Source organism: Notamacropus eugenii, chromosome 5, assembly GCF_028372415.1.
Source record: "Notamacropus eugenii isolate mMacEug1 chromosome 5, mMacEug1.pri_v2, whole genome shotgun sequence".
Classification (NCBI taxonomy): Eukaryota; Metazoa; Chordata; class Mammalia; order Diprotodontia; family Macropodidae; genus Notamacropus; species Notamacropus eugenii.
This window is the reverse complement of record NC_092876.1, coordinates 195,150,055-195,176,010: the sequence shown is the minus strand read 5'-3', so window position 1 is coordinate 195,176,010 and position 25,956 is coordinate 195,150,055. Positions and strand designations below refer to the sequence as shown.

Below are 25,956 nucleotides of genomic sequence, written 5' to 3'. Positions count from 1 at the left end.
TTTCCTTCAAGATGATTTCAGGTGCCAACTAAGCTTTTCAGGAGAATGCAAACACCACAACAAAAAGAATAGTTTCTCATATATGCATTTCCAGGCCCTAAATGTTTGCTGTACTCTGTGGAGACCTAGTTTTAAATCTCACTCCAGGCAAACCTTCATACCTCCTTACTTTTTTCCTCATGCAACCAGAATGGCAATATTTACATTATCTACCATCACAAGGTAGGATCAAGTCTAAAAATGTATAAAAGCCCCTAATGTTCCCAGAGACTAATGTATGCACAAAGTGATTAAAAAAGTTTTGCAAGATCTGAAGTAAAAGATTTCTACTTTCAAATTAACCAAATTATTAAAATATAAAAGGTTGTTTTATTACCTTTTTGGTGTCAGAATTATAACTGAGCACAAAATTTAGATATTAAAAGAATTCTTGTTTTTAAAGAGCAACGTTCACCAAAAGGTTTTAGACAAATTAGTAAAACAAATCTTTCCTACTCTTGTCTGAACAGGGACAATAAACTTAGTAAGAAGCAACTATTCTTTATATAGTTTAGTACAGTAATAAATTTAACTGAAAAATACCTGCAACTCCTTTACCTGAAAAGAAAATGCAACCACCTACTCCTTTGCCAAATGAAGTAATTATCAATCACAGCTTTAAAAACTTACTAACCCAATGGCTACTAAAAGAGCCACACAATTCCATAAGCCAAGATTTTTTATTGGTTTTTTTTTTTTTTAAATTTATGCCATGAATTCATAGGGGATTGGTTCCAACAGCTCAGGTTCCTTGCCATTGGTTCTCACAAAGTGTGCTTCTCTAGGTGGAGCAGGCTGAAAAAAAGGGTTAAAAAAAAAAGAGGTCATAACACTGAAACGAATTTAATATCTTACAGCAAAATACTTTAATGTGCTCTCAGAACCGGTGAAATGACACATTCATTTTCCTTCTTTAAAGGCAATCATTTAAGAGGATCATCATTGTGGCACATCAATTTTAATATATCTTATAACAGTTATTAAATTTAGGAGGAAGTCTAAACCAAAGCAATAAGTTGTCCTAATAAGTGGAAATACATTTTAGGGCCTGCCACAGGGTATCTACAAAGCCAAAATATCAGATTTGCTTACTTGTTAAAGAGAAAATTCTGTTAAACTAAGATTCCAGAGAAAGTTACGGATGAATTATACCATTTAACTTTTATTGCTACAACTAGTTCTTTTCTCCCCATTCCAAAAGGACTTGAGGGCACATTGCAGATTCTTTTATCTGGTGAATCAGAACCATTTTAAGATCCATACCACATGTCCTTTAAGTACCTAGAGAAATTTTGGAGTGCAGCTAAATCAAGGTTGAAAATGACATGTTTAAGGCAAATTTGTTCTAAATCAACAAGAAAGTATTGACTAAGTGCTGACTACATAACTGTCACATGACTAGGCAAATCAAGAAGTCTTGTTTTTTCTCTGTAGCACAATATGCCTTGAAAAAAATAAGCATTTAATAATTATACATTAAGTTCGAATGAACAAGGCAAAAAGAAAATAGCTTCCTTTCCTTCAAATGGCAACAAACGTAAGTAATTTCTCATGTGTGCTACAGTGGGCAACATATATTCACTAATAGAGAAAATATTTCTAAATTTGGGATACTTGGGACAGTAGCAATAGGCCTGTGAAAGGGTAATAGTTGCCATGAAATAAATTAGCAGAGAGTAGAATAACTAGGTTTGAGTACTCATAATATATGGAAGAGTCTAGTTCAAATTCCCTCGTTATAGAAAAATAGGCGTGTTATGACCTGTCCAAGGTTGCAGACTAGGATCTTTCAAACTAGTAATTTGCCTTCTTAAATTTCTGACATGGAAATAAATAATACGGTAATTTCAGGGGTATTTTTTTACCACAATGTTCTCTCAACTTAAATCAATCAACCTTGTCAAACGAATCCATTACCTGGCGTTTCAGTTGAACCCAAGTGCCTTTTTCTTTGGCTTCCTTCTTCTTCTGATCATTTTCCTTTACCCGCTTCAGGAAGCTATCTCTGCTCTTAGAATGCTTAATATGCTCAATACGCACATTAATTCTCTTGGCTAGAATCTTGCCCCTGGAATAAAACAGTTCAGTCTTCCATTTAGTACCAAAATATTTATTTGAACAGAAACTAGTTAAACATTACTGATAGTTAAACCTAGTAACTGTCAAAAACAGAAATATAACAGCATCACATGCTTTTTCAGTCAATCAACTAGTAATCAAAAGTCCAAGTAATCCTTAAAATATGGTAGTTCAGCTCAAGAGTGCTGCAAATTCACCAATATGTCAACATAGACTCTCTGCTCCTACCTCATCACCCTTTTTATTCCCACTGCCATAGTTTGAGCTCAGGGTTCCTGCTAATCTAATAACCATCTAATTCATCCGTCCCCATTGCTCCCTCCCTTCTCTAATCAGTCTTAAACATGGCTGCCAGATGTTATTCTCCTGATAAATGGCTATTCAGTGCTGACAAAATTAAATCAAACCGTCTTAGCTTGGCTGATCCACTTTAGTCTTAACTTCTTAAGTTACAGTCCAGCCAAAACACTTGCTATTTCCTGAACTATTCTTTCTGGCCTCTTCTCCCCTCTGCTCATCATAGCTTTCCTTGGAATCTGGAATACAATTCCTTGCCTTCTTACTATCTTAAAGAATTGGGAGGGTATCTAAGAAATTCTCTCATCTAGACTCTTGCCTTCAGGAAGATAAAATTATCAAATCAAATTATGTAAAAAAGTGAAGCAGCTGAAGTCTGGAGAGATTAAGCATTTATACAGCATCACACAACTATGCTGATGGAATTCACATGCTGTTTATATCTCTACAATGACCAATTCATAACATCAATACTGAAGAATCATACAATGAAATATAGCTTTAAACAATTTAAGATTGTTTCCTCTGACAGGATACAAGACAAACAATTAGTTTGCTTGAGTTTTAAAAGGATGTTTCTTCTGCCCCACTTGAATGACCAATAAAGACATGGTAAGTGTCTAATTGGCAAAGTGAAAGATGGGGGAGATACATTAGTATTACCAACTTTTTAAAGAGGATACTCTTAAGTTACTTACTTAACCTGTTTGTTTACAACAATGCCTACAGCATGTTGAGTAACATTATAGACCCGTCCAGTCTTGCCATGATAACATTTGTGGGGCATTCCTTGCTGAACTGTGCCCATACCCTGAAAGAGAAGGGGAAAATGAATAACACAAATATAAATTAACTTATCCCCATTCAAATAATAAAATTTTATCTAGCGTGAGTAATGTTGATTAATTTGAAAAGAACGTATGACAATTAGATGATCTTTCAGAGCTGGTGAAGTTGTTTTCATTTTACTCATACGAGACAATCATCAATAAGCTCACGTGCTAACATCTAAAGCAAGTAATAGACAATTAAAATCTCTCAATAGATTTTTATATTGCTATCAATTTAAAAGAAAAATAAATAGTAAATTGAAATTCCACATCTCATTACCAAAGCTCCAAGCCTGGTTCAGTACAATTTGTTAAAGGGAGCAAAACCAGTGGAGGGAGGTAATTTTTTTTTATCTACCTTAAGTTTCACAAAGCACTTACATGTGATCTAATTTGATCTTCACAATAACCTCCAGAAGTAGGTGTTACTATTATTTCCTTTTTACAAATTAGCAAGCTAAGGCTCAGAGATTAAGGAACTTGCCACAAGTATACACAGTAAGGGAATGAGGCAGGAATGAAACTGAGTACACTCAGTACAACAGCTTCCATGTTGGAAGAAAACATCTTTATTCAACAAATACTAAGGTAAATCAAACTTCACATTTTTTGTAAGCAGGAGTCAATTTTACAACATACCTTGATATCTACAATATCACCTTTCTTGTATATTCGCATATACGTAGCCAAAGGGACAACACCTGTAAAAAAAAAAAAAGCTCCAGTCTCAAGGTAAAAGAGCTCAGAATATTTCAGTTCTTACAACTAAACTTTTGTAACTTCAGGATAACTAAAGATCCTAGTGTCTCATTCAAATGAACAAACTCAAGTAACACTTTTTAACAAAGGGAGCTTCAGTCTTGCTAGTAGTCCAACACATCTCTAAAACAAATCAATAGTTCAGTCTCCATTACCTTTATTCCAATTAAAACTTGGCCATTTTATTGCTCAATTTTCAAAATAAGACACTGATCTAATACACCTAAAGTCCCGATGTTTAAGTTTTAATTATAAAATAGAGTACCTATTTTACGCACTCAATATATAAATTAATCTCTGCCCAATTTATAATCTTGCACTATATACTTACCATGTTTTCGAAAGGGCCTAGAAAACATGTATCGTGTTCCTCTCCTTTTTCCTTTAGTGTTCGTCATTTTGGCAACTCACTGCAACAAGCAAACGCAAGAAAATGTTATTTTCATAAACGTAGTCACCAGACAGTATCAAACAACAAACAACCCAGCTGCAAAAATATTATGCATTCTAATGGCAATACCAGAATAATGAAAAATTTTTTCTACTAAATTAACCTGCCTAATCCTTTTCAGAGAGAGGCCAGAGTTAAGAAGAGGTATGTTACATGTCTGTGCCACTCATTTAACCCTTTCAACCATAGCTACATAGTCTATAAAACAGAAGAATATTTGTACTATCTCATACACTATTCTAATACTCTTTGGAAACAGACCCAGAGAGAGCAAATTATTTGCCCAAAGTCACACAAGCTAATGCATTTTCCCAACATAACTCTGAACAAAGAGTTTTATAAATTGTAAGGTCTTGTGTAAAGGTAAACTATAATCATCTTGTAATTCTAAGATTTTCCTGAATCTGAGTCAGTCTGTGTTGGTGATAGTTTTTTGGGGGTGGGATGGGGGAACTTATAGAGAAGTCCTGATTCCTAGAAATTATTACTGATGTCACATTAGTTCTTCTGGGAATTTAAACGATGAATAGTTTGAAGGTTTACAAAGCACTTCTCACTTTTCCAAATGATTTAATAAAGAGGCTAGTGAAAGTTAAGTTACTTGCTTAAATTCATTACAAAAAAATACACTCTTATTTGTACTAGAGTAACAATGGAAAGAGAGCTTGAATTTTGCCTATGCACTATCTGCAAAACCTTGGCCAAGTTAACTAACTTGAATCTCAGTTTTCTAATTTGTAAAATAAGTATAGAACCCAGTGGTACACAGCTAAGAGTTGTTCTGATAATCTAATGACATGAAAATATTAAACACTTCATACATATTAAGTATCTAGTCCCTCACCTTTTGCAATCCCTAGCTTCTTTCAGAGATCAGTTGCCTCCTCTCATGCATAAATAAGAGCCTCTCTGATTTCCCTTAATTATTACCATTCTCTCCCTCCCTAAATTACTAAAGACATGTCTGAAGCTAACAAGAAGTCTTTTTTATCTATCCCATGTAAATGGAATTTATTGAATATAATTAGCTAGACCCTCAATAGTTAAGGAAGCTTTGCTTAAGTATGTGTCAAAATCCTTTTACTCAAAAATTTATTATTTAAGTACAAGAGACTACTCTAATATTAGCTTACTACACCTTGAAAATTTTTCAAGAAAAATAACTTTGCACTCCATTATCATTTTCTGTGAAAATCTAACATTAAAATTATTTTTTCTTTCTACTACCTGTCAAATGAAAAAACAAAGACTACACATTCCCTTTGGAGCTCTACACTAAATCTCAAAAACAAAGTACAAAAAAGTTGTTAAGAAGCACGTGCAAAGGTGCTGATGAGTAAAAAATTAAGACCAATTTTTGTGGCTAGTCATTGCATTCCCTTAGTTAACTTGGAATCATCCATAAGATTTAGAGGTAGCAGGGATCACAGAACCAATAAAGTCCAACTTCATTTAACAGATTAGTTAACTTGAGGCAAACTGGGATTAAGTGACTTGCCCAGGGTCCCAAAGTAGTAAATACAGAAGGTCAGATTAGAACTGAGTAAAATCCTGACTATTAGCCCGGAATTTTGTGGTATCCACACTGTATCAACTGGTTCACTATCCTAGAAAAAAAGGTCTTCCGCCGGTAAAACTAATACCATTAAACAATCAACCAACGTCTACCCTCTACTGTGTTCTAGGCCCTGGGGTTACAGAGGCAACAGACAGACCCCCTGCCCTCAAGGAGCTCACAGCCAGAAAACCAGGCCATGGAAAAGAAGCTTTCCAGAGCGCTGGGACCTGAGGTCTAACTTAATCCTCACGATACCGCCATCAGAGAGGCCAGGATATGCCTCAGATCCATCCCCGAAATTAGAATTCCATTCGAACACGTCTAACACGCCCAAGTGAAAAGGGCGCTGTGCCACTCGCTGCCTCTGCAAAGGCTGGCTGGGGACGAGGAACGTGAACTTTCCGAGTCCGTATCAAAGAGGGAGGGAGATGAGACACGGCAGATACGGGGCTTCCCCCCTTGCACCACGCTCGCCCCTCCTTTACTCCACCACCCGATGCCCGCCTCGGCCTCTGAGCCGCTCAGAAGCGGCCCCGCCGGGTGATGAGGACGAGCGGGCGGCAGGCAAGGCCGCAAGGACGCCCCTTCCTCAGCCCGTTCCCCCTTCGCCCCACGCTACGGCACCCAGGTGCAACGCGGCCTCTCCGTCCCGCCCGCCGACGCTAGGCCCCACGGCTCTCACAATGCTGCCTCCAGCCCGAGACGCTGTCATTGTCCCCAGCGCCCTTGTCCCGAGCCCGTCCACCCCAACCTGCCTCAAACACTCTTTTCCGAGCTTCCCTGGGAAGGTAATAACACGCCGCGAAGCAAGAGCCACGCCAGCCCCGTGTACCTGGAATATGGCGGAGCCGGCGGAAAGGAAGAAGGCGGGTCTTAGCACGCTCCTTACAAGGGACGACGAGGGCTGCCCGCCGGAATGCCTGATTACAACGCCAAGAAAGGAGTGAAAACGTAACCGAAGAGCAAAAGCCTCTCTCTCAAAAAAGCACAGAAACTCTGTATAGATAATTTTCCTTTCCCTATAAGAGGCAGTGGATGAATAAAAATTTGTGTTTGGATATTGGCGAGACAACCTGGGAGGGGGCCTTCAAGAGGGGCCTGAGAGGACCCCGCCTAAACCCGCCTTCTTGGGCCCGCCTTCTTTTCCACCAAACCGGAAGCGGAGCCCGGGCTTGTTTGTCACGTGATAGAGACGTCGACGCAGTACGTCTTTCTTTGCGTCTGTTTCTACGCCTGTGCATCATATTCCTGTTACGTATGTATCTTTAAAGTCACTTTTCTTTTACTTGTGAAGGGGTAAAGCGTGTTGTTCGTGACCTCACTCCAACGCAGTTTTTTACCTTGTGTCGGAGACCACTTTGACAGTCTGATGAAGCCTATAGATCCCTTCTCAGAATAATATGTTTAGATACATATGAAGGGAACACTTTTTTTGAAGTTCACAGAGTGCCACCCCCCACCCCCACCCCACCCCTGCAGATTAAGAACCCCTGCTCTAGAACCGTGACGATTTGGGATTTGGGAGCTGGGCAGGACCTTAGACTAGTCCATTCCTTTCATTTGATGAATGATGAGACTGACGCCCAGACTGATGGAATGAGCAAACCCTGAGGTTCAGTCCGGTCCCCTTATAGCTGACTGGCAAATTAAGCAGGAATTATGTCAAATAGATGGAATTTGGGGCCCTTAAAGTTTGCGGGATGACAAAAAGGACTACAGAATTTTGAAACAGAAGGGATCTTTGCAGTCTTCAACCCCCCTCACATTACAAATGAGGAAACAATATTAGTACTCAGATTAATATATAATTATATGTGTACACATACATGCTTTTTAATCTCCTCATTTCACAAATAAGAAAACTAAGGTTCGTAAAAGTGAAATTAATTGCGGAGCATCTGGTGGGTATTATGTGGCAGGACTGGAATTCATCCACCAAATTTACTTCCTAAACTCTATAGACTTTTCTTAAAACCCTGTGTAATACTTTGTGATGCAATAGGGATTTAATCAAATAACTTATTGAAAGCATAGATTAGTTTAGGCAGCAGTGTATTGCAGTCTAAAATATTGCAGTCTAAAACAATAATATTGCTCAGATTAATATAAGTATATTCATACACATACTGAAGTACTTACAAAACAGGAACGGTGCCTCAGTCCCATTCTCCAAAGGTCGCAGAGAAAGTGCTTAATATCTATTGAATTAAGTCCTCGGACTCTTCACAGAAATTCACCCTCTTTCCATCTTCTGAGTGTCATGAAAAGCTACCTCTCCCCCAGAAGACCTACTGTCTCTTGACACCATCTCAAGTGTTCCCTTCTTGTCTCCCTGAAGTATTGCGGCAGAAGGAAAGAGATACATTGTTCTTGTTACTCAATTTCATTTGAATACCTTCACTCAGTTACTGTTACTTAGCAGCCTCTCCTTATTTGAAGTATACTCCATCCATTTATATCATCTTATCAAAATAATCTATCATCCTCCAAATCATTTCAGTAACTAGTTCATAGCCTTTCCCTCCACCTCAAAATTCTTATCTCTGGTCAAAAGCTTCTATCTTTTCATCTATTTCTTTGCTTCTTTCAGTGTTATTAAACCTATTCTTCATCTTCACCATATCCTCAAGGTCTTCCACCTCTCCCTGTTTCCTTGTCCATCAGTCTTGCTAGAGGGAAGTAACCTTACTTCCTTTTAAATTCTTAATTTCATATTTGGCCAATTCAACTATTCAATATCCTCTATCTTGGAATTCCTTTTCTCCCCTTGTCGTTTTGACATAGCTAAATGCAAGCTGTTATTTATGCTTACCAACCTCCTTTTCCCCTCCTATTCACACATTGCTGAACTCTAATGGAGAAAAGTCATAAAACCAGGCTAACTGGTTTCACTGAGAATTTACATTATCTACTCCAGACTGGACCAAAAAGCAATCCTTTTATTTCCTGATTGATTCTCTAGCAAACCTGATTGGTTCTCTATCAAGCTTTCTACAGCATTTCTTTTCCTGCTCCTTATCAAGGAATTTTGCCTCATAAGTCAGAAAATAAAGCCATCTACAGACATTTACTTACCCTTCTTCCCTATTCCACAACTTAAAACCCCTCTTCATAATCTCCCATTTTCTCCTTCTTTGCCCTATTCTCTCATGAAGTGGTGGACCTTCTTTACCATTTCTCAATCACCTGAAAGATGTAGAAAATATTGTACTTATTTGTTGATTTTTTTAAAAAATTTAACTTGGAGAACAAAGCACCACCTTACTAGCTATTTTTCAACAAGGTATCTCCTATTTATACTCCTATTTGCAGATATTGTGCTGGTGGCATTAAGGTTTTGAACATTACACAACTTTCCTGGAAAAAACCTGTAGTCATTCATAATAATGTGGTTTGACTATCCACACAAGAAAGATAAAACAGATGAAGAATGTCTAGTGTTCTTTATTATGATATGCATTTAGATGGGCAACCTATAGAGCTCATCCATAAGACAACATGGATGGACAATGAGTTAGGCCCAGAGTCGAATCAGAGAAAAAGAATGGACAGCATTGCTTTCAAGAAACCACAAAATTCCTTTAAATGACCTCAAACTTCCCAGGGAAACAGAGACCAATCCTTTTAACCTCAGCATTCTACTGCTGCAGCTATATAGCAGGGAGACATGGTATATAGCAGTCTTTGAAGAATTAAAAATGAATATCGCAGAGAGCAATGGAGAGGGTTATGGTAGGTTGAGTAGGCTGCAACCTATAGCCAATGTGGTTCAAATAAGAATAGGAGTAAAAAATGCCACCAAGAGAAGATGTGTTAGTAATTTGGTGAGGACAAAGGATGACAGATGGATCCGTGGTGTGCCACGAGTATCTTCACTATGCCGAGGAAGGGAACAAGTATTTTTTCAAAGCACCTCATTTGACTCTCATAACAATCCTGGGAGGTAAGTGCTATTACGATCCCCATTTACAATTTAGGCAGACCAAACTTAAGTGACTTGCCCAGGGTCACATAATTAGTAAATATCTATGGCTGACTTTGAACTCAGGTCGTCCTCATTCTGAGTCCAGTGCTTTCTCCATTGGACTATCTAACTGTGTCAGAGAAAAGGAGAGTCCTCTGGTAGTTAGGTGGACCCCCTGTGGTGAAATTATGTGATAACTCAGGCAAGGTTAGCACCGAATGGGCAGATAAGGATTGGTTGCAATTTGTATTGTTGGAGGGAACTCCCAAATTCATGCTGATGGATTTGCATATAGTAAATGCCTAGACTTGAACCAATTTGTAAAATGACGAATTAAACCTTTTATTTTCTTACAAAAATCTCTCATTTAAACACATTGGAATTATGTACTAAAGGCTGTGGTTCCTGAAATTGTTCTTATGTTTAAAGAGCTAGCCTCAAAATAAGGAAAATATGGGTTCAAGTGTAATCCTTCCAGGGGGTCCTCAAACTAGTTACTTGACCTCTCAGTACCCTAGGAAACTCCTAAGACTATAAATTTCAAGGAAGGTACCAATTAATCAGGGTTCACTCCTCCAATGAAATCACAGGCCCAGTTAAAAGGAATTTTTTTTTTAAAGTGACCATTTCTAAGAAACATTTTTCCAGTAAAAGAAAGGAAGTCTAGTGCCAAAGTATTACTTAATCATATGCTATTTGGGAACTACGTCCATTTCTCTGACTTTATCAGTTAATCATCGAGTGTTATAGTGCTTTCTATGGGCTTAATTGTTAGGAATAGGAAAACAAAAGTCCCTACCCTCAAGAAAGTGATGTTCTAATGAGAGAGACAATATGTACACACATATGTACACAAAAGAATACCAGCAGCTGGAGAAGAAAAGGAAAGGCTTCATGTAGAGAATGATACTTAAATGGAGTCTTAAAGGAAACTGAGGTTTCTAAGAGACAGAGGTGAGGATGGAATGCGCTCCTGGCTTGGGAGACAGCCAGTGGGAAGGTCCAGACCATGGAGATAGAGTGCAGTGTGCGAAGTAGTATGTAAGAAGACTGGAAAAATAGAAAGGGTCAGATTGTGAAGGGATTTCAATACCAAAGTGAGTTTGTGTGATGCTAGAGGTAATAGATAATTTATTGAGCGGAGGGAGAAGGGGGCATGAAATGATCAGACCTGCCCTTTGAAAAATTAGTTTGGTGGCTGTGTAGAAGATGTATGACAAAAATGTCAGAAAAGGCCTTTTGGCTAGAAGACTCAACCACACTAATCAGATCATAGGATTTCAAATTGGAAGCGATTGTAGGAATCATCCATTCCAATCCTGTCATTTTGCACTTACTAATAAATTCCAGGCCTTAGTCATCAAATCCAATCACATAGAAACCAGTTATCCCAAAGAAAGCTATTTACATAACTAGTTTCTTCCAATAGTCATTAGATCAACAGACCTCTATTAGGTACCTACTATATGCTGGGCAATGTGGTAAGTGCTGGGAATATAAAGACAAAATGTGGTCCCTGCCTTCAAGGAGGTAGGCACCACAGAGGATAGGGCCAAGAGTCAGAGAAACTTGAGTTCAAATCCAGCCGTAGGTACTTACTAGCTGTACAATTCTGGGCAAGTCATGTAATCAGATGTCTGTCTCAGTTTCCCCATCTGTAAAATGAGAATAGTAACAGCACCTACCTCCCACAGTTGTTATGAGAATCAAATGAGATAATAACTATAAAGTGCTTAGCATAATGCCTGGCATGTAGTAAGCGCTATATAAATGTTAGCTATTATTGTGATCATTATTATCAACTGCATAGAGATGATAATGAAACCTATGAGTTGATGAGATAAGAAAAATAGTACAGGAGAAGATTAGAATTATACTTGTAAGGGTCCTTAGAGTTAGTTTCTCCAACCCTGTCATTTTATATATAAGGAATCTATGGCTTTGAGAGAAATGATTATTTCTCTCATTAATCAATTACTGAATTAGGACTAAGATCCCCATTTCTATTTTCTCATTCAGAAATCAGCCCCTGTAGGTTATTCAGGCAGACTTTGAAGTGCAGGGCTAACAATGAGATGAAATCTTGGGCAAACCTAGAAAACTTAGATCTGATCAAGAGGTAAAGAAATTCTAGTCTAGGTGAATTACTGAATTCTGGTCCATTGTGTTAGTTAGACAAGTCTGAGTAGAAGTAGATTCTCCAATTTGTAGTAGATTACCCTGGATGGGGATGGTATGGGTATAGATAAGTCTGTGTCCAAGACTGAGTGACCAAAGTCCAGACCTTCATTAGAACAAACCCACTACTCATTATAATAATCTCATTACTTTGTTTACCAGAGTTGATTTCCACATGGAACACCCATTCTTTGAAAGGCAATTAAGCACTGATGGGTTCTACCAGGGGTCTTTGGTTTAGGTAAGACAACCAAATGAACTTTTTATTAATTATCCACTACCCATAATTAATAAAATGATTGTTAATTATCAAGAAATTATGTCTCTAGAACTTTTTATAGGTTGACAGCTTCAAGAAAATAAGTGGTTTGCTCAGTGTCACATGGTTGATGACAGAGTCAGAATTGGAATTCAGGTCTCCTCCTTATCAGTTTAGTGGTCTTTACATAAGCTCTTCTTTACATAAAATCAAAATCTCTCAACTATTTCCCTCCCCTCCCCCTTTTTAAAATCTAACCCCTCTCTCATTTTTCTATCCTCCTCTTACTCTCTATGCTGTGCAGCTGCCTTTCATTATTTTGGCCTGAAATTGAAGAAGAGGTATGGAAAAGTTTCAAGGTGAATCAGAGAAAAGGGTTCAACAGGTTTGGGGGGATAGGAAGGAAGGTGGAAGCATTTGAGTAAATACTGAGAAGTAAACCAGTCTTGCTTTTCTGTGCCCTCCAAACTGACCCATCTTGACTACTACCCAAAACTCCAGTGATCTTCACCCTTGTAGCGCATAGTGTTTTGACTTCCTCAGGTTGCTTCTAGTGCCCTGCTCATCTGGGATGATTGGAAATGAGGCTTGGCAACCTAAATCCAGTAGATTATGAAATCTTACTGTATAGAACAATGCTTGCAAATATATATTTGATTTAATATTTGTTTAATTAAATTGAATCAGTAAATACCCAGTGATTGAATTCACTGTGCTGCTGTTCTGTATACAAGATGACACATTTAATGATCTGCTCTAAATTGGATGTGCATTTTGACCTGTTTAATTTTTTTTTTTGCCTACAAAAGGAATAGATTTATACCAGTTTGCTCATATTGTGTGCAGCAGCACCTATTTGTGAATGTAGCTGGCTCAGAGAGTATAATCCGTAGGCGTGGAACAAGAAAAGCTAATTAGGTGTAAGTAAGATTGGCCCATGACCTTGTCTTTATTAACATCATAGTGTAAACATTAGCTAAGGATACATGCAACTCATTTACATGCTATGTAGAAAGAGGCTGTAAGTAAAACGAAATCACCAAGCTAGATTCTTTCAAGGAACCAACAAGCATGTAGATAGTGTTGACATTATTGTTATTGGGTAATAGGTTTGATAAGAAAATGTTTAAGTTTCTCTAAGTTCTAAGAAACTCTGATGGTATAACTCAGGTGTTTAATGAAAAAAAAATCTATCTCAGTAAGAAGGAATCATGAGCCTAGAAGAGATATTAGTTTAGTGTAGATGAAGGCTATATCTCTATGATCTTAATATTTGCAAAGTTATTTAGAAAAATTTCCATTTCAACCAGCTGTTTATTTTTTTACATGCATTTTTTACAGGCATACATAGCAAGTTTTTAAACCCAGGGTACTCTTTTTTTACATGTGATTTCCAGTATGTTCTGAGATGCCTTCTGGTGCTGGCCATGACTCAGGCCAGTCCCCTGGTAGTTTAGATTGGATATTGTAATGAAATGAAATACTTATTGAAGATCTGTCATTTAATAAAAGAAGATTTATTTAGCCATAGCAGGGGAAGGACATTCAACAAGGTTATTCAGTGAGTATGCTGTATTGATGAATAAATAAATTTATTAAAAAGCATTTGTTAAACACTTAACATATGCAAAGCACTGTGCTAAGTGCTCCAAATACAAGTACAGCTGACAGTCTCTGCTCTCAAGGAGCTCATGTTTTAATGGGGGGAGGCAGCACATGGAGAAGGTTTCAACTTTTCAACTTCATGTCAGATGGAAAGATCCCATGTTCCTTAGAGCATAGCAGCAAAATATCTTCTTTAACAGCACCTCTACTGAAATATTATAACTGTTTCTGAGGTTGAATCATTTGATAGTGCCAAGGAGTTTAGTGGCAAAAACTTTCTTCAAGAGCTGTGGCTTCTGAGAAGGTAGGGTTGCAGCACCTGTAAAAGCAATTACCAGGTACATGTAGTCCCTTCCTGAAATGATGCCAGAAAATACCTGGGTTCAAAAACTACCTCAGTCACTAGCAACCTATGTGATAGGGGAAAATCATTTAACCTCTCCGTGTCTCAGTCTTTTTCTCTAAAATGTTGGGGCTTGAGTCAGTTGCCACTTATATCTCTTCCAACTCTCAATCTATGATCCTAGGTCCTCTTTCCAAGTTGAAATGAACCATTAATGACTACTCTGAGCCTAGTCATCCAAACAGTTCCAAAGCCGTCCAATAGCTACAACTGTTCTACAATTAGAATACCAAGCAATTTTGTCAAGCCCCTTGCTAAAATCTATGTAAATTCTTTCTAGAGCATTCCTATGCTCTAATGGTCTAATCACCCTTCCCCCAAACCACCCCCACAAAAAAAAAAAAAAAAAAAAGAAATGAATTTAGGTTAGCAAGATGTATTTTTCAGGAAGCTTGCTGGCTCTTTGTGATCATTACTTCCTTTTCTTAATGTTCACTAGCCGTCCCTTTAATAACACACTCTGTAGTTTTGCCAGGAATCAAAGCCAAGCTCCCTAACACTTACAGTTTGCAAACTCCATTTTCTATTCTTTTTGAAAGTTAGAAGAATAATTGCCCTTCTCTAATCCTTCTGAACTTCTATAGATGATCTTTGAAAGATTACTGACAAAGACTCCGTAATCATATTTGCTCAGTAATCTTTTTTACACCTAAAGGTATAATTCCCCTGGGCCTGGTACTTGAACTAAAAGTGATAGCTAAAGGTTCTCTATCTCTCTACTTATCATAAGTGACATTTTCCCACCCAAAGGTCATTCTCTTTAGAAGAGAAAACAAACAAAATAAGAGTTGACCCCTCTGATCCTCTCTTGATGATTGATTTTATGCCTTTGAACTGCTGCTTTTCTCTAAAACCACTTAAACCCCATCCTTCTTTGTGGTCCTTAGTTTTCCTTACCAACTTTAGCTCATTATTTTTTTTAAACTTCTCTATATTTACTGCTGAACAAGCATTTCAAATACATATTTCTATATCAAGATGACATTTTAAAACACTTTTATTATAGCAGCAGCAAAAATCACCATTTGTTATGCTATTCTGTTTTTTTCCAACTCTATAATAAATACTACTGTTAATTAGCCTGGCTAACAACTTTTCAAGGCTTATTTTAAATAAAAGCAAGTTATCTGTGTGGGAGTGGAGAGGAAATATTTTTATATTGTTTTACTTTATGCTCTTCCAACAGATTGTTCTTTGAGAATTTGACCCCTGTCAAAGCCAAACAGCTCTAGAAAACTTAAGGCCTATATCACTCTACAATTCAAGAAGTAATTTCTTACTGATTTAGATTTTAAAATGAGATCTAGTTCAGTCTTGGACATCTAATTTTTGTCCTCTGATTTTTTCAAATAGTTAGTTGTATAGAAATATTTGCAGGACATGAATGCAATTTACTACCCAAGTAAACTTAAGTAACCAGTTCATTTTGTACTAAGCTCACTTTTGGATAAATTCAGTCATTTTTTCAGTTGTGTCTGAATCTTTGTGACCTTGTTTGGGGTTTTCCTGGTAAAGATACTAGAATTATTTGCCATCTCTTTCTCTATCTCATTTTACAGATGAGGAACTGAGGCAAACAGGGTTAAAAGACCCGCCTGGGTCACACAAGTAGTGTCTGAGGCTAGACTTGAATTCAGGTCTTCCTGACTCTATGCCTGGTGCTCTAATCTCTGCACCACCTAAATCCCTGAACTTTTAGATGCCAGTCAGTAAATATGTTAAATCATCCAGGTAACTGTTAAGCTTTCATGAAAATAATCCAGTCTGTAAAATACAATGATCATGTTTGATATGAGTATAATGGGGGGATTGGTCAATGAGAACTCAGTCCTAAGAGCTTGCTTCTATAAATGCCTGATAAGGTGTAGTGGAGAAAAGGGCCCCTGAATTTAACCACAAAAATGAAATTGCTAATATTTTAACAGACAGGAAAGAACCAACTAATTGGCTATCAATGTGGAAATCATTTCTGCATCAACAGTCTGTATACGATCATACCATCATCCTATTGGAGATTAAACATTAAGATGAAAATCATTATTACCTTAGATGAAAGGGTAAAAATGAGGTCAGGCAACTGAGGTAACTCCAACCTGACCTATTTAAACAAGTTATGGAAATGACCCCAAACTTGCGCATGTTGAAGAATCCTTTATAGCATAGGATAGACAGTCATGGGTGAGTTACAATCTGTATCTTCAAGGGAATTCCCACATCTATGTAATTATAGATCCATTGGAGTATTAGAGTATTGCCACATGGACAAAAGAAAAGACATTGACCCAGATTATCAGTATTTGCTGTGATGTTTAGTTGATAAAAATAATTTATCACAATAAGGCCAACAGAACCTAGAAACTCACTGCCTTCACCTGCAAAAACTTGATCTCTTTGACAAGAGGTAAGAGATAGTGGCTGATGGGTAACATTAGTTATGAATAGTGTATTTCCAAAACCTTTCACCGGAAGACTGAGGAAGAATATGGGCAATACATTGTTTCATAAAGCTTTTCAGCTGCTCAGGTAAGTACATGCATATGCAAGTGACTCACCTAGGTCTTTTGTCTATTCTTAATCCCCTCAACACAGAGTCAGCATTCATTCAATTAATATTTGCCCATTTCCTATCAAATGCAAGACACTATGCCAGAAACTGATAGCGCCCCAAGCAAGGGAGCTGGAGCACTTCTGGGGAAGGGTAATCAGAAGTGTGATGTAAATGTAGGTTATGTCATAGGAAGATTAGTTGAAGGAAATAGGGAGGTTTGCTTTAGAGAGGAGAGGCTATTTTCAAATATTTGAAGTACTGTCTTACAGAACTAAGATTGGTTTTGTTTTGCCATGCCTCCCAGAAGGCAGAACTTGGAACCATGGGTAGGAGTAGTAGAAAGGCATATTTAAGCTTGATATAAGAAAAAAAAAACTACCAGCAATTATAACTTTAAAAATGCAATGTATTACCTCAGGAGGTCTTATGTTCTGTGATATTGGAAATCTTTAAGTAGAAGGTTAATTATTGTTTCTCAGTAATGTGGTCAAAAGTATTCCTGTTGAAGTTAGGGTTAGGCCAGAAGACCTATGAAATTCCTCCTAATTTTGTGATTCTGTGAGTATGGGAGGGCTGATAATAAATTTTTTTAAAAGGAGGGCTAAACTATTATATTTGTAACTCAACAGACCCTTATATTTTTGAAATGATATTGGTTGCTTCTATCGCTTCATCAATATAAGCCATCAATATAATCACTTCATTCATAGAAAGGTCAATATATTGATCTTTTGGTTCCATCTTCCTACTGATTTAGATCATCCATTGGGGAAGAGGGTAATTCCATTGAGAGAAAGAGAAAGGAAAAAAAGAAAAGAGAAGACTCCTTCTAAAATGCAGGGAGAATATGTAGGGGAAACTAATCTTGTGGAAGTATACTACAACAAACTAGTAGGAGAGAAGAAACTAACTGTTTCTACTGCTTAAAACCTATGTGAGATGAATGACTTATGATAAGCTTTGACTACCTTAGAGGAAATCTAGGGATTTCCCTGGTAGTCTCCAGGGAAATCTGTATAATTAGGATTTCCTCATTGCTTTCAGGAGCATCAATGTTTAACAGCCTCTGAAATTTTGTCTGGCATCCCCCACCTTCCTGCTAACCTTTTTGGTAAAAGTTTGAGCAAGAGATAACTCATAAGTATTTCTCTAAAATATAGATTTGAAACTTTTGCTTTATAGCAAGATCAAGTTTGTTGGGCAGCAAGTGGCACAGTGGATAGAGTGCCAAGTCTGGAGACAGGAAGACCTGAATTCAAATCTGGCCTTAGATACTCACTAGCTGTGTGACCCTGAACAAGTCTACTAATGCTGTTTGCCCCAGTTTTCTCATCTGTAAAATGAGCTAAAGAAGGAAATGGCAAACCACTCCCATATCCTTGCCAAGAAAATCCCAGATGAGATCATGAAGAGTAGGACACAACTAATCTCCTAAACAACAACAACAACAACATTTGGGCAGCCAGGTGGTGCAGTGGATAGCATGTCAAATCTGGAATCAGAAGGACCTGAGTTCAAATCTGGCTTCAGACATTTACTAGCTATGTGACCCTGGGCAAATCACTTAAACCTACGGGACAAGGAAATGGCAAGCCACTCCAGTATCTTTGCCAAGAAAACCCCAAATGAAGTCATGAAGAGTTGGACACAACTGAACAACAAGAACTTGCTATATTCTGTCTTGTAGGAAACTGATCATAAAAATCCCCTGATCATCTTTTATTAAAAATTCTGCACAGCTCTAGTGGTTGGCTATAGCAGTTAAAATTACCTTGGAAGCAGACAGGAAAAAGAGACCAAAAGAAACCTCTTTCTTAAATAACTGTCCATAGTAACCAAATGAAAAAAGAGAATGGCTGGATCTCTGTCACATGAATCAGTTTAAAACAATATAACTTTCAAACTATGGCTTAGGGGGAGAATTCTTAACTATACAAAGAATAGAAGAGACCGTAAAAACAAAACAGACATTTTCAATTACATAAATATTGAAAGCTTTTGCATAGATAAAATCAATGAATATAGAATAAGAGGATGAATCTCTCAAGTGGGAAAATATTTGTATAAAATATAACTTATAAAAAGTGTGATATTCAGGATATATAAAGGATGATACAAATATATAACACTGAGAGCCAGTTCTCAATTAATAAGTGGGTGTTGTTATTGTTGTGCAAGGTCACCAACCTCACTTTCTTCTCCTGAACCATCTGGGTCCACTGGCCTGATATTCGTCAGGATGACAGGAGATGGCCCAGGATGCAATGTGAGACCCTGGCAATATGAACAAAGAGTTTTCAGAAAAAGAATTGCATGCAAGGACTTAAAAAATTTCCTGGTCTCTTAAGGCAAAATGCCTTCCACATCCAGAGAAAGAACTATGGAATTCAGTCACAGAATGTAGCAGATCATTTTCTTTTGTATTACGTTTAGGTTTGTTTTATGATTTCTACCATTCATTTTAATTCTTCTATGCAACATGACTAAGGTGAAAATGTATTTCATAGGAATGTATGTGTAGAACCTATATAAAATTGTATGCCGTCTCAGGGAGGGAGGGGGGAGGTAAGGGGGAAGGAGAGGAAAAAATCTAAGTTATATGGAAGTGCTTGTAGAACACTAAAGCAAATAAAATAATAATAAAAAAAAAATCTACAGCAGCCAACACCCAGATGTTAAAAACTATTTGCAAGATTTAATAGATTGAAAACCTAAGTATTTTAGTTTCAGTATTGTATTCATAAGGCATGATAGATTAATGAGTCAACAAAACAAGTACTAGCTGTATGATCAAGGGCAAGTCACTTAGCTACTCAGTGCTCCTAAGGCAGGGGGTCTTATCCTTTTTTGTATCATGATTCCCTTTTGTAATCTAATGAAGCCTGGGATCCCTTTCTCAGAATAATGTTTCTAAATGCATAAAATAAAATACTGACAATTACAAAGAAAAAAAGAAAAACAATTGCAGAGAGGCAGTATGGTATAGTGGACAGAAAGATGCCCTTGGGGTCAAATCTCACCTCTGATATATACCAGCTGTATTATGACCCTGGGTAGATCATTTAACCTCTTAGTGCCCAATTGACTAAGACTGTAAGTTGAAGAGCAGTTGTTGATCTGCTGTAAGGTCTGGAATTCTTCTGGCTGGGGAACCCTGTACCTCCCCCATATCCACTGGGTATCCTTTTGAAATCAAAGGAAGAGGCCACAGAGCTCTGGATTGATTATAGGTAGTAGTTTAACCATTATTAATACTTAAAAATGGGTTATCTTTGGTCTGGGACAGCTACTAGATAGTTCAATAGATCCCTCATTGAAGAACCCCCAAAATCCCCATCATAATTATCGAAAACAGACAAAGACAGGAAGAGCTAGAGAGTGCATCACTACAGATGAGTGGATATTTCTGGTTTTCTGGCTAGTAATGAGCTTGAGAGTTGAGCCAATGTTATTCCCAAGCGTAAATTTGTGTATCAATCTTGTCCTGGTCACATATAGGCTTTCATAGGTCATAGTATCTTGAGTTTTGACTTGATGTCTGAAATATAATTTTGTAGCAAAGTTATGATTGTAGACAGGTCACCATATCTAGGCTTCCACCTTTCACAGAATTTAAGTTTTTATGACTTTTCACTTATTACTGTATTTTATGGCTTTTTCCCAATTGGGACCCCACATCTGCATTGGAAGTTGGAGGAGGAAAAGGAGGAAGAGAAGAAAAAGAGGAAGAAGAAGGAGAAAAAGATGACATACAAATTCCTAATGGAGAAATGCAAATTAAAATAACTGAGAATTGGCAATGAATTTTTAAAAACAATAATAATCCATGTTACAAGGGTTGTAGAAGACATGTGCCCTATTAGGGGAGCTAGGAAATGATTCAACTATTCAGATTATCAGTTTAGAATTATACAATGAAAGTGACCAAACTCCTTGTATTCTTTGACCCAGTGATCCCCCTGTTGGACGCATACATCAAGCAGGAGAAACAAAGTTCTAGTATATACTGAAATGTTCATAGTGGTCAACTCACTGAAGTTGCAACAAACTGTAAACAGAGTGGCTTATAATTTAAAGCCTGTTGGAGAAAGACATAGAAAATGCTGTGGTATATGATTGTAATAGAATATAATTGTGCAGGAGAAACAATGAATGTGAGGAATTTAAAAAAAGATAGGGAGATTTATGTGGGCTGATTCTGAAATAAGCAGAACCAGAAGAATATATGCTGATACAGCACTGAAAAATTCAGGTACATTGGGATAACAAAGCATCCTCTTTATTGATCCCTGAGCCACAGGATGATTTAGGTATGTAAGGAAAGAAGTTGTAAGAGTTTTAAAAAAGAGAGAAAGATTCTGGCTCACTCTTATCTTTTGACTCTCCTATATAGCAAAAAGTTCTCTTTTGCCAAACTTGCTGTGGTAGAGGGGAAAGCACTGGAAGGATGACATCTTTTTCTGTACCCCAGCAGTGTAGAATCAAAGCAGGGGCTCAGGTAGGTGAGCTGAGCCTAGACCTTGGGGAAACTATTGCCTTTTTCTGCTTTCTCTCCTTCCCTGAACATAGGTGATTAAATAGAAACCCCTAAGATGGATGTGTCTAACCTTGAAACAATTATAGGTATTAAAAATGTTCCGATATCCTGGCTCTGACATGACAGGGTAGAGTCTGAATAAGAGAAAATACCGCTAATGGGGGAGCAGACCAATTCCTGACCTACCTTGGCAGATGATATGAACTCAAAAGGGAATTGTTTGAGTAGTGAAGTGGTGAAATGAAATATAAAATAAAGTAGCAAGTCACCCGAGGGAGAGACAGGAGGCAGCATGTGGTAAGCAAGTCAAGTCACCACTACCACCTCCTTGACCACCATCTCCCCTCAAACCCTGAGAGGCTCAATAGCTTTGGGAATATCAGCCCCTCCCTTCCCCATCGCCAAATAATCTCCCTTCTTTGAAGGGAGAAATCATCATGGAGAGGACCTACCTTCCTCACTCGCCTCAGCAACAACTGCTAACCAATTGCTACCAAATAGACACCCTGGGAGTGGCAGCACCTCTCCAGCCTCTTCCCCCACTTCCAGCCAATCCCTCACAGCCATCATGCAGGGAAGGAGCTCCTCTGGAGATGAGGACAGCCATCTACACCAACTGCCGCTAAACAGGGCGGTCAAGCAAGCTTCACTGAAGCAACAAGGTACCCTGAAGGACAAACAGGAGACATCATATGCAAGGCAAATTAAACCACCACCACCTCCTTTTATCACCATCTCCCCTCAGAGCCTTCAGGAGACAACCCAGGACCTTGAACCCATGAGTCTTGGGGAAAGCAGTGCTTCTAGCCCAGTGCCTCCAACCATTATCCTAAGAAGAAACCCCTGTGGAGATGTCACCTGGAACCTGCTTGTGCAAGAACCACCAATCTTGAAGACCCTAAAAGGAAAGTTCTTGCCACCAGTCTTTGGAACTGTCATATGTTTAACATCAGAAACTGATATAATTTTATATATTTATATATAATTTTATGTATTTATATATATTTTATATATATAATTTATAATATATAATTTTATATATGTACATATTTATATATTTAATTATATTTATTATATATAAATTTTATTTATAATTTATTTGAAGAAGGCATTAATCATTTTCTTTGCCTCTGCATCCTAAGGACTGTGGGAACTTCACATCTAACTTGAAGCCAAAATCTTCCATATGTGTTGTCTCCCTCATTAAAATGTGAGCTCCTTGGAGGAGCCAAGATGGTGAAGTAGAAAGATACACATACGCTAGCTCCGAACCCACAGCCCATAAAATACCTGTAAAGAAGAACTCCCAACAAATTCGGGAGCAGCAGAAGCCACAGAACAATGGAGTGGAGGAGATTTCTGTTCCAGAGAGCCCTGAAGAACCGACAGGCAGGGTACATCATGCACTGGACCCAGAGCAGAATCCAGCCCTGCCTTGGCCGTGTGACGCCAAGGGGAGCAGATCCGAGTAGGCTTCAGGGACAGAATCTCCAGCGGCTGCACAGGTCCCTCCACCCACAGGCAGCAAAGGTCAGTGAGAGGGTCTTTTTCGCTAGCGGAGAGGGGAGTGCGGTGTCCCCATAACTCAGGCCCCCTCAGGAGGCAGCAGTGGAGGCAGCAGCAGACAAGGGCTCCCAAAGCAGGCAGGAGCCCGTATCCATTGTTGAAGGTCTTTGCATAAACCCCCTGAGGGAACTGAACCCTGTGAGGCGGCCCTGCCCCCACCTGAGCACCTGAACTTAACCTCACACTGAATAGTAGCCCTGCCCCTGCCCAAAGCCCTGAGGCTGGGAAGCAGCATTTGAATCTCAGACCCCAAGCACTGGCTGGGTGGATCTGGAGGTGTGGTGGGTGTGGAGAGGACACTCAGAAGTCAAGTCACTGGCTGGGAAAATGCCAAGAAAAGGGAAAAAAAATAAGACCATAGAAGGTTACTTTCTTGGTGAACAGATATCCCCTCCCTTCCTTTTGGAGGAGGAAGAACAATGCTTACCATCAGAGAAAGACATAGAAATCAAGGCTTCTGTATCCCAGACATCCAAAATAAATATTCAATGGGCTCAGGCCATGGAAAAGCTCAAAAAGGACTTTGAAAATCAAGTTAGAGAGGTGGAGGAAAAACTGGGAAGAGAAATGAGAGAGATGCATGAAAAGCATGAAAAGCAGGTCAACACCTTGCTAAAGGAGACCCAAAAAAATGCTGAAGAAAATAACATCTTGAAAAATAGGCTAACTCAATTGGCAAAAGAGTTCAAAAAGCCAATGAGGAGAAGAATGCTTAAAAAAGCAGAATTAGCCAAATGGAAAAGGAGGTTCAAAAGCTCACTGAAGAAAATAGTTTTTTCAAAATTAGAATGGAACAGATGGAGGTTAATGACTTTATGAGAAACCAAGAAATCACAAAACAAAACCAAAAGAATGAAAAAATGGAAGATAATGTGAAATATCTCATTGGAAAAACAACTGACCTGGAAAATAGATCCAGGAGAGACAATTTAAAAATTATGGGCCTACCTGAAAGCCATGATCAAAAAAAGAGCCTAGACATCATCTTTCATGAAATTATCAAGGAAAACTGTCCTGAGATTCTAGAACCAGAGGGCAAAATAAGTATTCAAGAAATCCACTGATCACTGCCTGAAAGAGATCCAAAAAGAGAAACTCCTAGGAATGTTGTGGCCAAATTCCAGAGTTCCCAGGTCAAGGAGAAAATATTGCAAGCAGCTAGAAAGAAACAATTCAAGTACTGTGGAAATACAATCAGGATAACACAAGATCTAGCAGCTTCTACATTAAGGGATTGAAGGGCATGGAATAGGATATTCCAGAAGTCAAAGGAACTAGGACTAAAACCAAGAATCACCTACCCAGCAAAACTGAGTATAATACTTCAGGGGAAACAATGGTCTTTCAATGAAATAGAGAACTTTCAAGCATTCTTGATGAAAAGACCAGAGCTGAAAAGAAAATTTGACTGTCAAACACAAGAATGAAGAGAAGCATGAAAAGGTAAACAGCAAAGAGAAGTCATAAGGGACTTACTAAAGTTGAACTGTTTACATTCCTACATGGAAAGACAGTATTTGTAACCCTTGAAACTTTTCAGTATCTGGGTAGTGGGTGGGATCACACACACACACACAGAGCACAGAGTGAATTGAATAGGATGGGATCATATCTTAAAAAAATGAAATTAAGCAGTGAGAGAGAAATATATTGGGGGGAGAAATAGAATGGGGCAAATTATCTCTCATAAAAGAGGCAAGCAGAAGACTTTTTAGTGGAAGGAAAAAGAGGGGAGGTGAGAGAAAAACATGAAGTTTACTCTCATCACATTCCACTAAAGGAAGGAATAAAATGCACACTCATTTTGGTATGAAAACCTATCTTACAATACAGGAAAGTGAGGGAGAAGGGGATAAGCAGGGTGGGGGGGATGATGGAAGGGAGGGCAGTGGGAGGAGGGAGCAATTAGAATCAACACTCTTGGAGAGGGACAGGATCCAAAGAGAATAGAAGCAATGGGGGGTAGGATAGGATGGAGGGAAATATAGTTAGTCTTACACAACACGACTATTATGGAAGTCATTTGCAAAACTACACAGATATGGCCTATATTGAATTGCTTGCCTTCCAAAGGGAATGGGTGGGGAGGGAGGGATGAAGAGAAGTTGGAACTCAAAGTTTTAGGAACAACTGTTGAGTTCTGTTCTTGCCACTAGGAAATAAGAAATACAGGTAAAGGGGTATAGAAAGTTATCTGTCCCTACAGGACAAAAGAGAAGATGGGGACAAGGGAAGAGAGGGTAGATTGGTGATAGGGGCAATTAGAATGCTCAGTATTTTGGGGTGCAGGGAGGGGACAAATGGGGAGAAAATTTGGAACCCAAAATTTTGTGAAAATGAATGTTAAAAGTTAAATAAATAAATTTGAAAGCAAAAAAAAAAAAAAATGTAAGCTCCTTGAGAGCAGAGGTTGTCTGACTTGGTATTTTGTATTCCCAGCTCTTAGCATGGTTCTGGGCAAGGAGTAAGCACTTAAATGTTTCGGTCATTCAGAAAGTCTGTTCAGCAGTCCCACAAACTGCATCATGTCCTGATGTTTTAAATAGCAATTTCCTAGGAAAGTATAACTGTAGTTAGTATTAAGTTATTGTACCTTGTTTTGTCTTTGCCAATGTATATTCTGAGTTTGTGTTTTTTGGTATTACTTCTGGGCTTCTCCAGGACTGAACCTAATTGCCATATAATGAGTCTAAAGCAGAGGAGGGCCCTTTGTGGAAAAGAAGAATGTACAGTAACCCATACCCTTGGCCCAAGTTACTGTTGTAATAATTAAATATCAATAAAATAAACCAGTTTTTAAAATCATTATTCTGATTCAATTCAATTCCATAAGTATTCAATACAATGTCTTTTTTCCTACCTTTTGAACTGTATCTTTGAATT

The 25,956-nt window shown here is 38.2% G+C and overlaps 2 protein-coding genes and 1 non-coding gene across 5 annotated transcripts in view; 1 reads left to right on the top strand and 2 right to left on the bottom strand.

Moving 5' to 3' along the window:
* Window positions 1–700: 700 nt before the first annotated feature.
* Window positions 701–7,160, bottom strand: RPL21 (ribosomal protein L21). 3 transcript variants are annotated; one of them, XM_072611784.1, is made up of 6 exons: window positions 6,846–7,160; window positions 4,336–4,414; window positions 3,885–3,946; window positions 3,114–3,226; window positions 1,957–2,107; window positions 701–834 (listed from the first exon to the last, which is right to left on the bottom strand). In XM_072611784.1, the coding sequence occupies exons 2-6, from the start codon at window positions 4,400–4,402 to the stop codon at window positions 745–747; spliced, it is 483 nt and encodes a 160-aa protein (XP_072467885.1). In that variant the 5' UTR covers window positions 4,403–4,414; window positions 6,846–7,160; the 3' UTR covers window positions 701–744. The 3 variants fall into 3 exon arrangements, with proteins under 3 accessions (XP_072467885.1, XP_072467886.1, XP_072467887.1); XM_072611785.1 differs by having other exon boundaries at window positions 6,769–6,893; XM_072611786.1 differs by having other exon boundaries at window positions 4,336–4,410; window positions 6,765–6,868.
* Window positions 2,930–3,061, bottom strand: LOC140509394 (small nucleolar RNA SNORA27). The gene has a single exon (XR_011968718.1). It is a non-coding gene; the product is annotated as a small nucleolar RNA SNORA27 (small nucleolar RNA).
* The window catches only part of USP12 (ubiquitin specific peptidase 12), a 227,723-nt gene continuing 208,920 nt past the window's right edge, over window positions 7,154–25,956 (top strand). Inside the window, exon 1 of the mRNA XM_072611783.1 lies at window positions 7,154–7,268. The gene's annotated coding sequence lies outside the window, so the exon portion shown is untranslated. The remainder of the gene's footprint in view (window positions 7,269–25,956) is intronic.

Bases quoted from the DNA above. Each gene is read 5' to 3' on its own strand.
- RPL21 (XM_072611784.1), bottom strand. From the start codon at position 4,402: ATGACGAACACTAAAGGAAAAAGGAGAGGAACACGATACATGTTTTCT. The intron at 3,947-4,335 runs GTAAGTATATAG...TTTTTTTTACAG, and splicing joins TAGGCCCTTTCGAAAACATG to GTGTTGTCCCTTTGGCTACG. The intron at 3,227-3,884 runs GTATGTTGTAAA...CTTCTCTTTCAG, and splicing joins GTGATATTGTAGATATCAAG to GGTATGGGCACAGTTCAGCA.